A 13,142-nucleotide genomic window follows, 5' to 3' on the forward strand; every position below is an offset into this window, starting at 1 on the left:
TCATGGGACCAGGTGACTGGAAAGACCAGCAGACATATCCCCACTTTAATAAATGGGGGAGTCCACTTATTGGTAGAACTAGATCGTGAGTTGGGAGGGAGTTTGGTGGGAATCACATTAAAGTAAATGGTCCCCGTGACAATGCTCACCCCATTAATCATAGTGGTCTTAAAGTGTATATGAACTCAATTTGATATATTGCAACTTACCTGTGTAGTCATTCAAATGTTTTAGGTTGATTTTAATGCAACTATCTGATGTTTAATTAACTGATGTTAACCAATAAAAATTGTTAAATATTTGGGTACATTCCTGTAATTTTGCATTGATATAATTTTTGTTGATGACCTACATAGAGGCCTTTAAGTGATAAATAAATAAAAAATCAACGTCCTTTGGGATACTTGGTGGCACCTTCCATGTTTCTGCTATCACATTTTTGGCAAATGTTTAGCTTTAACTTTACGTAAATAGTCCAAGTGTCCTTGAATAAGAAGGCACAAACATATCTGCTAAATTCAGTGTATGAAACATATGTGAATACTCCCACCACATGTGCCAAGAACTCTCCCTTATAAAACAGGGGCTCACAGAGGCTCTTCATCTTCTCAGAAACAACTCATCCACTCATCCAGAATGTTGAAGCTCCTTTTACTTGCTGCATTTGTCCTCTGCGGTAAGATTCAATACCTTTTAGAGAAGATCTATTAGAGTGGAACTAAGCCTACCACATAGCTTCCATCTAACCTGATTATACCTTGTTTTTGTGGTTCCCTACTTGTTTATTTCATTGCTTAGTATTTGTGTCCCTCATGCTTGACAGTAGCAGATCACGGGATCTGGGCTTTCATATTAGAAGGCTATTAAAACAACTCTGGCAAAAAAAAATTAGTTCAGCATGAAGTAGAGAAGGGTTACAACCAGATCTATTTTTTATTCTTGTCGGAACCCTTTTAAAAGACAGGAAGTTATGGGAACTCTTTGTAAGTTATGGTTAGAACTTCAATACATGAAATATTAAAATACATGTTTTTATTATTAGCCATGAGCTAAAATATCCAGATATACATGTGCATGTACATATGTACAATATATATTAGAGGTGCACCGAAATGAAATTTTGAGACCGAACCAAAAAATAAAAACAATGTCAGACCGAAACCGAAATTTTTTTTTTTCGAACCCTTTAAAAAATTGTTATTTTATTTATTTATTTACTTCTGTATTTATTTTTATTAAATATTTTTATTTTTTACTTTATTGTTGGGGGCTTCGGGGAAATATCAAGGGTCTAAATAAACTCCTGATATTACTCTTTTACAATACAAACAGAGATTGAGGACACCGAGTCCTCAATCTGTTTTTCTGCCGCTCCAGCACTGAATGAACAGGAAGCCTCTATACTGAGTGTTCCTGTTTATGCATAACTTGTGGATATAGTATGAGTTACTATGTACACAATCATGAATGAAAAGGAAGTGATGTAGATCACTTCCCATTCATTCATAACTGGTACGTAGTAACTCATACTATGTCCAGTTATTTACAAACATTCAATGATCACTGGTTGCTGACTGCTTGTACCGTTCTCCATCCTGGATCGGATGTTACAGGACGCTGAGTGGGCGGTGTGGGGAGGAGAGCTCGGTCTCATTTGACAGCTGACTCCTCCCTCTCACCGCCAGAATCGGTCTCCGGTGACAGTTGACAGCTGTCTCTGCCCACTCACCGCTCTCCTGATCTGTTACAGGAGGCTGAGCGGGGCAGTGCGGAAGGAGAGCACAGCCTCCCCTGAAATGCTCACAGCGCTCTCCTCCCTAACCTGCTCGGCTCCTGACTGTTTCTCTCCTCCTTGCTGGATGCTGCACTGTGTCAGAGGGGACACAGAGCAGCACCCAGCAGGAAGGAGAAAAACTATGGATGCACCACAATTTCGTCCGAAAGATGGCACTTTCGGCATTTTGCCCAAACTGCCATTTTCAGCCAATATGTTTTGGCAGCCGAAATTTCGGTGCATCCCTAGTATGTATAGTGCAGAGGAAAACTTTTGGTAAAAGTGTTATTTTGATAGATATCTGTACATCAGACAGAAAGAGGGATAGAGGGGTTTAGTTCCAAAGGAGGGACAGTCCCTCCAAATGAGGGACAGTTGGAAAGTGCTATGCGGTACCAGCAGAAGTTAAGGTAAGTATATTTTCCTTCAGGTTTTCTTTAAGGAGCATTTTTATAAAAGTGAGCGACCCTAGGCACATTTACATGCCTGAATGCGCCTACATTCTCCAACATTTTGCCAGTATTCCTTATTTTGTGGTGCCAGGTCATGGGGCTGGAAGAGTGTATATGGATTTAGACTTCAGAGCAGAATAAGTGCAACAGATTCAAATGAATAGGTAATGACTAATAAAATCCACAATGTAATCATTAAAAACATTAATCATATATAAAAAAAAGTTACTGAAACCTGATTTTCCTATTAAAGAATGAAAAGCTTAGATGTTGGGTATTTGTGATAAATAGCTTTTTTTAAATATGTAATTTTTTTCCACAGGACATTGCAATGGAGATGTTCAGTACATTGAGGACATTGAGGAGAGTGCACGTGTAGTGGGAGGAACCAATGCTGTCAAAAATGGATGGCCATGGCAGGTAAGATAGGAGATTTTATCAAATGGTGTTTTTAAATCTGTAAAAAGCATCCCATTGGCAGACATTATAATCTTGAAATTTAAAAGAGCACTTTAAATAATTGAGTAAATTAAAATCTAGCACCAAAAATGTATGTGTCAACAGCATGTTAATATGTTAGTATGCAACCCTGGTCTGTAGAATGTAAAAGAAGAATATGTATATAATAAATACTCCCAAACCAAGTCAGTAAATATTGACTGAACACCTGTGTAGCTGAATTGGCCCCACTATTGTGTCAAATCCTTAGCTAAAGATACATTGTTAGGTATACCAAGCTTATCAATGACCTCTGCTTTCTGATTCCCAGGCTTTTAAGACTTATACATTCTTGTAGATTTTAGAACTGACCAATTTATTGTACCTCCATTTTCTGTACTATTCCTTCAGTTATTATACGAACTTCAGCTAAGTTTTTTTCTAGTTTTGGATAGAATGGGGAAGGATTAGCACCTCTAAAGGGAAAGCAAGAGTGCAACACCAAAGACTCAGTAGCTTAAAATAATTTATTTCATCATAGAAGTCTAAAGACAACAAGTCGATGCGTTTTGTGGACTAAGCTAAGACTTTAAAAAATAAAAATGTCTCATGTACAAAGTTACTTACAAATTATACATATAAACAAGGTTTTATATACAATAATATACCTCATTCAGGTATATATCATAAAAAAAACATTTTAAAAAGACTGTAAGTCCCCTTTAAAAAACATTTTGAAAACTAATATGGTATTGTTTACACAAGGTCCATCATTATCTTTTTTACACCTCTAGGTATCTCTCCAGTATATTTCCGGAAGCAGCTGGTACCACACCTGCGGAGGTACCCTAATCCGTGCTAACCGTGTCCTGACTGCTGCTCACTGTGTGGACAGGTAACCAACAGCATTGCTACATAGAGTTCATTGGTCAGTAGTTAGCAGAAAATAAGTTGCACTGGAATAGGGATAAAACATGAGGTGGCAAAATGTTGTGCAGGAGCACAATAAACAACCTAGTCCCTGAAACAACACAATACAACAATAATAAATGTCAATTAGAAGATGTCCAGATACAAGATGGGTAGACTGACATATGGACTTATTATCAACCTCACTTTACTTTCTGTGCTGAAGTGTTTGGTGGTGCTCAGACCATGCAACAGCCATTCTAGATTGCTGTGAAAAAGAGAACAAGTCCTGTATTCACTACTTGTTTAAAACTCTTATTTTATTTATACGCACCCTAAAAAACACCAGAACCGGCTGTATGTTTATAGGCCCAAACATGATTAGCACAGCTCACAGGCAAGTATGACCAGATGGTGGGTGCTAACAAATTTAGGACTGGTTGTTGTTAGTTAAAGACGTGAAAAGTTTGTTGGAAAATACTGGCTCATTATCATTTCCAACCATCTCATTCTTCTCTCTTTTTTGGTTTCTTGTTTTGTTACTTTTTCTCATTAGTGTGTTTGCAATTCCCCCATTTACCTAAAGGTTTTTACTTCTGTGGCACCCTTAAGAGAGATTTTCCATCACTTCCTGTGCCGCTGACATTGTTTATCAGACAAGGGAACTCTTCACCAGCTCTGAAGATTCATACATAAATATGTTTTACTAATAGTATTAGTAGTGGAGGGAAGGCTAGAACTCCTGCCAGACATTTATTTCTGTCTGTGTCCCTGTTGCAGATGTTCCTTCACTTTCTGTCTGGTGAAACCATTGTTAGCAAGACAGGAAGTAAGGATAAACCTCATCAATGGAGAACAGAAATCTTATTTCCCAACTTCTTGATGGGGAAGAGGGACAACGTTAAGGGTGTTGTAGACAAAGGGTGTACCGCTGTCACATCAACAATTACACAGACCACAAGGATTATCCCCTAAATATTATTAGTCAAACCCACACGTGTTTTTTCACCATTACTTTTCTTTTAAGCAAGCTTTTAGAAATAACAAATAAAATCACTTATAGCTTAATTGAAAGCTTTAGTTCAGTATAACACATTTGATAGGTAAATAATAAATAGTATTTTTATAGAGGTCTTTATGCCAAAAAGAGGGACAACTGGGAAGAAATGAGGGACAGAGGGATTTAGTTCCAAAAGAGGGACAGTCCCTCTACATCAGGGACAGTTGGGAGCTATATGGATAGCAGTAAAAACCCAACTGATACTTCCACGCTCTATCTAAAAATGTTTTGCTTGACATTCATGCATTAGCACAACTTGACAAGATCAGGACAGGACTGTGCCCTGTGGCTGCCATAAGATTTTTGTTAAGGATGTTGTGCTGCTGCTTTATAGAGCTGTGGCTGCATGTGTGACAACTTTAAATGCCACACACAATAATTATTTACTTACTTATTTGGTTACTGGTTTCGGAATGGCAGGCTAATTAGTTTTGTGAAGGCACTCAGTAGGCTCCCTGGGTTTAACCTGAGGGCCATAGCACATGTGGTGCCATTTTGAATGTGGCTAGCCATACACACATTGATTTAACTCATTGAGCCCGCAGACTCAACAAGAGAAATTGAATACATCCCTCCATCCACACGGCTGTCTGAACACATGAACAGTGGCTGCATCTGACAGTCACTGTTTGGCAGACAATTTTCCACCTGGGTACTTTGATTTTTCATTCGAGGTTTGTTGAGCCGGGTGGTGCTGTCAGGGCCACCCACTGCTCAAACATTGGCCAAGTCTGTAGGAATTGGATGAAATTCAAGTTGTGTAAGGACAGCTTATGGTTTATATAGTGTGCGAAACACAAGCAGCCTTGATAATGTAAAGGTTCATCTGGTATGAGGAAAAGGCCGATGTCTCATGCAAACAGTATATGTTATTATGTGTAATACATATGCATATTATAGACAACCAGATTTTTTTGTATACTTTTAATTTTATTGAATTGACTTTCCCTTTGACTTTATTTAGGGTAGCCACCTATCGTGTGGTGTTGGGAGATCACAACCTTAGCGTAAACGAAGGAACTGAACAGGTGATCTCTGTTTCTGCAATACGCATTCACGCTTCCTGGAACACCAACAATGTCGCAGCTGGGTAAGAGCCAAGTGGACAAATTCTAAAACAATAATTCTGTTTGCCATCTAAATATCACATTTCATGTACATCATTTACTCTGCATAATACACAAAGCTAAGAATGGTTGAATGTTAACAGTTTAGTTAATAAAAATGTAGTTCAATCAGAGCATTTTATAATATGAATGTTTAGAATAGATAACGTTTTGACATGAAACTGGTGCTTCAGTTGGAAAGAAATCTTGATGTCACCTAACATAATCCTATACATCTGCAGAACGTGACTAGAGCATGAACGCAAATATGCCGTGCACTATAATGAGAGCAAGAGGCACCGCCACCACCAGGAAGGTGACAATAGATTGAAACATTAAGGTTTCTGGTGTTACTATTGTTAAAGCTGAACCCCAGGCTCCAAAGAGTATGTATTTCTGTCCATCTAGTTGACCTAAGAGTTATGTTGCTCTCTCACACTGCACAGCCCTGTCTGCAAGGGGAGGACATTTTATTTTTCTCTGCTACAGTTAAGTAACACTTTCAGGTCTTGTCCTTCACCCAACCTATGACTGTACAGTGAAAGGAGAAGTAGCAGATCAATTAGCTCACTGTCACTCTGCTCTCTCCTCTTATCAGCATGCTCCTTCTTAGAAAATGAGGACTGCCGCGCAACTATTATGCTCTTTGTACTGCTTCTGCTTCTCCCAGTCTGGTTTCTGCAGTATATGGGTTTGCAAGAGGGTGATACCAAGTTAAATTTAGATATGCTTACATTTACAATGCTTGCATTAAAGCATACAGAGCTATTTTCATTTGTGATTTTTATTTCAGCTTAGAGTTCAGCTTTTAAAAAGTAAATATGTTAACAGGGTAGCAAAGTTTAGACTGCATGTGCACTGCAGACTTGGCAGGTATGTGGTAAAACTAAGTGCTTAGTTTGCTAAGTTGAAGTCCAACTCTAGCCAAAACTTTTATTTTTGGCTGAAGTTCTGATGTGTTGAAAGGTCCCCTCCTATGTCTTAAAGGGTTATTAAACCCTCGCATGTTTTTGCATATATCTAATGCTGGCAAGCAGTAGATATATGCAAAACGATTAAAAAAACGTTTTCAAAGGGTTAATACTTACCTACCTACTTGCCTCCGCCGCGCGCTCCTGTCCGAACATCTGAAAATTTCTCGGGCGGCCGCAAACGATCTTGGGGGGCATGCACACTTCAGATGTTCGGCCGGGAGACGAGGAGAGACACAGGGTAAGTCTCTGGAGCAGTGTGCACCCGCACAGACTCTGTGGGACATGAGAGAAGAGGAGGACAGAGGAGGCAGCGCTGGATCAGAGACCCGCACCAGCGCTGGAGGGACAGCTAAAAACTACAGGAAAGAAGAAGGAGATCGGATTAAGAGGCATAATTTACGGTAAGTCCTTACATTAGCACTGTGTGTGTGTAGTGGGGGGGGGGGGGACTTTTGCCCTTAATGTCACTTTAACTGCTGTCTGCTTCCCTGTTGCAGAGATGCCCCTTCACTTCCTGTGTGGCCCCTGGGACCTGAAGTGAGCAGAATCTTTCAACAGAGAGCACAGATTTTAAAAAAAAAAAACTTTTTTTTCTTACAGTGCAGAAGACTCAAAACTCCTGCCAGGATTTTTATATCTGTCTTTGTGTCCATTTAACATTAGTTCATGTGTAGTCACAAGGACAGGAAACAAAGGGGAAATATACTAGTAAGGCCACAGACAGCAATAAAACCCCAATAGAGGTTTTATCTTTTCAAAGCTGTATCTAAAACTTAAAAAAGAAAGCTTGGTCACTGTATTTAACTTTGTATTTGTTATACTTTGTCTGCAGTTTCGATATTGCCATCCTCCATCTGGCCTCCAGCGCTTCTTTGAACAGCTATGTACAATTGGGTAGTCTGCCAGCTAGTGGCACTGTCCTGGCCAACAACCACAACTGCGTCATTAGTGGATGGGGAAGAACCTCCAGTAAGTTGTCTGAAAAACAGGTTCACAAATGATAATATGATGGATATTGTCCCATCCTAGGTTTACCATTACACTCAAGGTGCATAACATGATTTTTTTCCTACAGCTTGAATACACTACAAACTTTTTTTTTTTTTTTTTACTGGGCCATTTAGACAAATGTTCCCAGCAATATGAAATAGACGATTCAAATGTCAGGTACCAAAGTGTACTCAGCATAGAACCTCTTAGCCTCAGAACTACATCATCCTCCAAGGATATCTAATCTGGCCACCTAATAGAACTCCAATGTCATTTCTGCCTGATTACCTGCCCGCCCACACATAACATAATAATCCCCCCCGTTCCTTGCCCCCTTCAGCAGCTGCTCCCACGAGTCAGGTATGCGGTCTGAGACCGCAAGCCTGACAGTTATTTCCACTCGCCTACAAAGCATTTCCACTCACCAATTGCGAGCAGGCGAGTGGAAATTTTGAGCCCTGCTCTAGAAAATATATAAGCACTATGTACATTTTTGTTGCTGTTGTTCTACATGTGACATTGTATACATTGCAAATTGTTCATGCTACTAATGCTAAAAATAACTATTTTTTTTTTTGCAGCTGGTGGAGCTCTGCCTTCCATCCTCCAGCAAGCTCCACTGCCTGTTGTTGCCCATGCGACCTGCTCTACCAGCTCTTATTGGGGCAGCACTGTGAAAACAAGCATGGTGTGCGCTGGTGGCAATGGGGCTCAGGCTGGCTGCAATGTAAGTATAAGGCTGGCCATTAATGTCTCAATCCCACCCTTGAACCAAAGCCAATTTGCCAAACAAGCCATGGCTAGGCTGCTGAAAGGTATCCTTAAAGGAGAACTATGGGGTCAGGGCTTTTCCCCATAGTTCTCCTAAGGGTAACGGTAGGACACAAACTAGCGTCCTCCCGTCACCCAAAGCTCAGTATACCGCGAGCTACTGCTCGCGGTATACTGAGACGCCGCAGCTGAAACGGATCCCGACAATTATGTCTGGATCCACCCAGCTGCATGAGTGACAGCTGGCTCTGCCTATCTAGAGGCAGAGCCAGCTGTACCTGCCCCCTACCCTGTCCGTTCCGCCAGTCAGCGCTGGAGGATCGGACAGGGGAGGGGGGAATCCAGTCCCTCCCCTGTCACGGTTCTCTGCAGTGACAGGATCTAGAAGTGAGCGAGCGCCGGTAGGTGTTTGCTCACTTCCCGATCCATTGAGCCGACCTGTGACAGTTTCATTGTCACAGGTCGGCTAGAACTATGAGGATGAGTGACAATCACTCACCTCATAGTTCTCCTTTAAGAAGTGATAAAAAGTGATTACAACTTTGGAAGCGCTCATTATTGTTTGTATTCAAACCAGGTGAAAAATCTCCTTGTAACCTGCCCTTTGGGTGAAGGTGAAAAAGTAAAGGAAGGTGTTCCAGCTAGGGTTGCCACCTGTCCAGGATTCACCCGGACAGTCCGGGTTTTGAATGCTGTGTCCAGGTTTCATGGCAGCAGAAACCCGGACACAAGATGTCAGGCCGACAGGGGCAACCAAAATTAAGATCGGTGCTACTGGCCTCCCACTGAAAATAGTCTCAAGTGGGATATTTACATATGAATGGGCGGCACTATTCATATATGAATAAGCCACCACTCATTCTCCCAAAAAAATGTCAGCGCGTCGCTAGAGTGTTCGGGTTTCGCTTGAAGAAAAGGTGGCAACCCTAGTCACAGCCCAAATGAACTTTCAGTTTAAATCAGCTGAATACATTCCAGGTGCATCAAAAACAACAGGCATGCAAATTCCTACAGTTTATTTTTTTTAGAAAGCAGCCATAGCCTGAGTAGAAAAGCCTGTCCCCGCCAGGATGCTGCAGAGAAGGACAGTACAGTAGTCTCTCTGGAGAGGACTTACACACCCTTTGCTTAGTCAGAGATAAAGATCTCCAATCAGTGAGCAGCAGGAGCTCTGCTGATTGAATAGCTCTAGCTCTGGTTCAGGAAGGGGTGTGTCAGTTCTCTGCAGAGAGAACACTGCTTCCACACGGAGAGCAAGGGTCCTCCTCTGCAACACCTTTCTAAAGAAAACAAATTGTAAGACTCTGGACACCTATTGTTTTGATGGAGCTATTAACAGCAAGCCATTGACAATTTTTTTAACTAAATAAAATATCAAGCAGACATTAAATCGAACAGTGGCAAAAACAAAAATTGATGTGTGAAACTGTGTGAAACCGTTTTCCAGTATTCTTTTCTGATTTCAGCTCCTTTATATTTTCTCAGGGTGATTCTGGTGGACCTCTGAACTGTGTTGTCAGTGGTGCGTACCAGGTCCATGGTGTCACTAGCTTTGTATCTTCCCTTGGATGCAATGCTTACCTGAAGCCCACAGTGTTTACCAGAGTGTCTGCCTACACCGCCTGGATCAACAGCGTAAGTTTCACTAACCGACACACTATTTACAAGTTACTATTATTTGTATTCTTTGCCAATACTCAGCCTTACACTAAGGTTAGTTATAGACTGGTAGTTTTTTTTTTTCTTTAAGTCCCATGGGGCTATTGTATTCTGATGCCTGCCCAAACCCTATTAGACAAGTTGATTGTTGTTGAGCACAGTGGTGCCAACATGGCCAAACAGCTCAAATTTTGTGCAAGTCATCAGGACTTTAGCATCAGCATCCTTAACATTTACTGTAGCTGCTCTTCTTATTTCAGATTGCATTTTACTTTGCGCTTTAGATATGAGTTGAGTTTCCTTATTGTTTACTTTGCTCATCTTACTGAAATGTCATTTTGTGTGTGTTTTTTAAAACAATAAAAAAGGGGGAGTAAACATAAGCATTTGAAAAATTAGGTACAAAACATTTTGCAAAACACACACTAAAAGAAAACCAAAATTTAACCAAAATTTACTACATTCCCAAAACACTGTGCTGTAAGAGTCTAGCCCAGCAATCCTTGCATGTCTCAGCCCAAGTGATCAAAAACATTCAAATTTAACATTAAACTCCACAATGCATTGCTTCACTAACTGTCAAGCATGCACCCAATATATCACAGTTCAAAAGAAATCCAAGAAGAATTATTAAGCTGGTCTTGGGGAAGGAGGTGTAATGCATATGCTATACTTTGCTAAGTAGCATGCCTCAGCAGATACAGTCCTTTACACTCTCAGCCCCCCATGCTTCCAGTCTATGTGCCTTTCTGTGGTGTTATGGATAGCTAGGAATTCGCACAGACTTCTATAGGACAAATTAAGTTAATCCAAATGTTGCAGTGCAGTACAAAGACCATAGGTGTGTGGGCAGGAAGAATGCAGCAAGGAAAGACACGTTTTAAACATTCTTTAATACACAGTGTGACAATATCTGAGTCTACTTAAATCATCCAATATTCTCTTTCTTTTAGAACCTGTAAGAATATCATTGCAAAAACTGGTATATGAACATATCTGAAAACATACTTGAAGAAGAAAATATTGAAATAATCTTTGCGAAACCAATTATGTAATAAAAGATATTTTTTGCATCCTTAACTTGTGTTGATTCAGCATTTTATTATAAACGTTTTACATTACCTACAGTATAATACATACTATACATGTTTATGGTAAGTTAAATCTGTGATTTAACTTACCATGAATCACACTCTGTGTCATGTAAGCATTGTCCCCTCCTTCCTATAAGAAAGAAAAAGTTCATAGCGATAGATTCAATTTTGAGAATAGAAGATTGGCACCCTATTGTCCCTTCAAACTCACCCTCCCTAGAGCCCAAAACATCATAATAACACTCTCTGCACCCCCACACTTCACACTAAACCTTTCTGGAGAACCAACCCTCCCTGGAGCTGCAACCCTTACACTAACCTTCACTAAGACCTCAATCCTCACACCTTAGCCATCACACTAAACCTGCCTAAAACCCCAACCATCACACTACTTCCGTCCTGGAAACCCAACCCTGTATATCAAAAATGGAACCCAGCCCTCACACTAAATCTCTCTGGAACCCCAATCATCACAAAAACCTCTCTGGAACCTTAACATAAACCCTTATACTTATTCTCCCTGAAGTCACAACCTTCCCTGGAGTCCAGCCTCCCTGAAACCACAATAATCACACTAACCTTCCCTGGAGCTCCAATCCTCACACTACCCTTCCTCTAACCTCAATCCTCACAATAACCCTCCCTGGAACTCCAACCCTCAAACTAACTCTCCCTGGAACCCCAGCCCTCACACTAACCCTCCTTGGAACACCAGCCCTCACACAAACCGTCCCTGGCATCCCAACTCTCACACTAAACCTCCATGGAGCCCTAACCCCCTCATACTAATGCTCACTGGATCCCCAACCCTCACGATTGCCCTTCATGGAGCCTTAAAATGTATTTCTACCTTTGCAGTCACATGGAAATAACACCTACATTACACCTGTTACATGTTTCCCTTCATATAGAATAACGCAAAAAAAATGTTGCATACCTTTTTAAATGCTTTTTGCTGAAAACTCCAGGACTGAAATATCCTGCTTAGTTCACCCTGTTTATGAGGTAGCTGAGCAATTGTATTTGCCATAAATAACAATTTCTCATGATCAATGGAACCCCAAACCTCACAGTGACCCTTCCTGGAGCCTTAACCCTCTCATTAACTTTCCTTGGAACCCCAACCCTAACACTAACCCTCCTTACAATCACAAATCTCACTTTAACCCTACTTGGAACCCTAACACATATATACAGCATTACTGTGACCAAACCAAAATCCTAGCATAATTTAATCCCCTCTTGTCTATAACGGGGTCCTCAGTGCTGGCTAACATTACTGCTCTGAAAGATATCAATGGCAAAGTCCTAGCACCAGAATCCCCTGCTTAGCTTCATAACCTTTCTCCTGGTGTGTAAAGTGGCAAAGCAGCAATTTCCACGAAATGTAACAGTTGTGGCAAAGGGTGGGGCTTTGTTCAAGATTCCATGAATTATTGAGAATCTCTCTCTCTCCAGCTGCTTTTATTAGTGATTATGTGACTGAAACAATTCTGTGTAATGAAAGTCTTTTATACAGGAGGCCAGCAGCAAAGGCAGAGATTTATATAGTGCCAATAGTTTGCACAGCACTTTAGAATATAAGGAAGACATTACAATTAAAATACAATTCAAGACAAGATGGTAAGGAGGGTGCTGCCCATGAGAGCTTACAATCTAAAAGGTCGTGGAAATTATACATGAGGAGGTAGCTGTGTGGGGTTGAATTGTTTGAGCAAGTGATAGTCCACAGGTTAGTTGGTGGCGGGATAGGCTTCCCTGAAGAGATGAGTCTTTAGGGATAGCCTAAAGGCAGTCAGAGGAGGAGATAAATGGACAGGTTGGGGTAAGGAGTTCCAGAGGATGGGAGAGACTTTAGAGAAGCCCTGGAGGAGAGCATGGGAGGAGTTGACGAGGGAGCTAGAGAGCAGGAGAA

At 40.9% G+C, this 13,142-nt stretch overlaps 1 protein-coding gene across 1 annotated transcript; it reads left to right on the plus strand.

The window, feature by feature from the left end:
* The first annotated feature begins 636 nt into the window (after positions 1 to 636).
* Positions 637 to 11,846, plus strand: LOC108799132 (chymotrypsin-like elastase family member 1). The gene is made up of 8 exons (XM_018570952.1): positions 637 to 676; positions 2,549 to 2,646; positions 3,459 to 3,559; positions 5,598 to 5,723; positions 7,546 to 7,682; positions 8,285 to 8,430; positions 9,960 to 10,109; positions 11,754 to 11,846. Exons 1-8 carry the CDS (start codon positions 637 to 639, stop codon positions 11,844 to 11,846), a joined length of 891 nt encoding a protein of 296 aa, XP_018426454.1.
* Positions 11,847 to 13,142: the final 1,296 nt, after the last annotated feature.

Source organism: Nanorana parkeri, unplaced genomic scaffold (assembly GCF_000935625.1).
Source record: "Nanorana parkeri isolate BGI_ZX_2015 unplaced genomic scaffold, ASM93562v1 scaffold1638, whole genome shotgun sequence".
Lineage (NCBI taxonomy): Eukaryota > Metazoa > Chordata > Amphibia > Anura > Dicroglossidae > Nanorana > Nanorana parkeri.

Bases quoted from the DNA above. Each gene is read 5' to 3' on its own strand.
- LOC108799132 (XM_018570952.1), top strand. From the start codon at position 637: ATGTTGAAGCTCCTTTTACTTGCTGCATTTGTCCTCTGCG. The intron at 677-2,548 runs GTAAGATTCAAT...TTTTTTCCACAG, and splicing joins TGCTGCATTTGTCCTCTGCG to GACATTGCAATGGAGATGTT. The intron at 5,724-7,545 runs GTAAGAGCCAAG...CTTTGTCTGCAG, and splicing joins ACCAACAATGTCGCAGCTGG to TTTCGATATTGCCATCCTCC.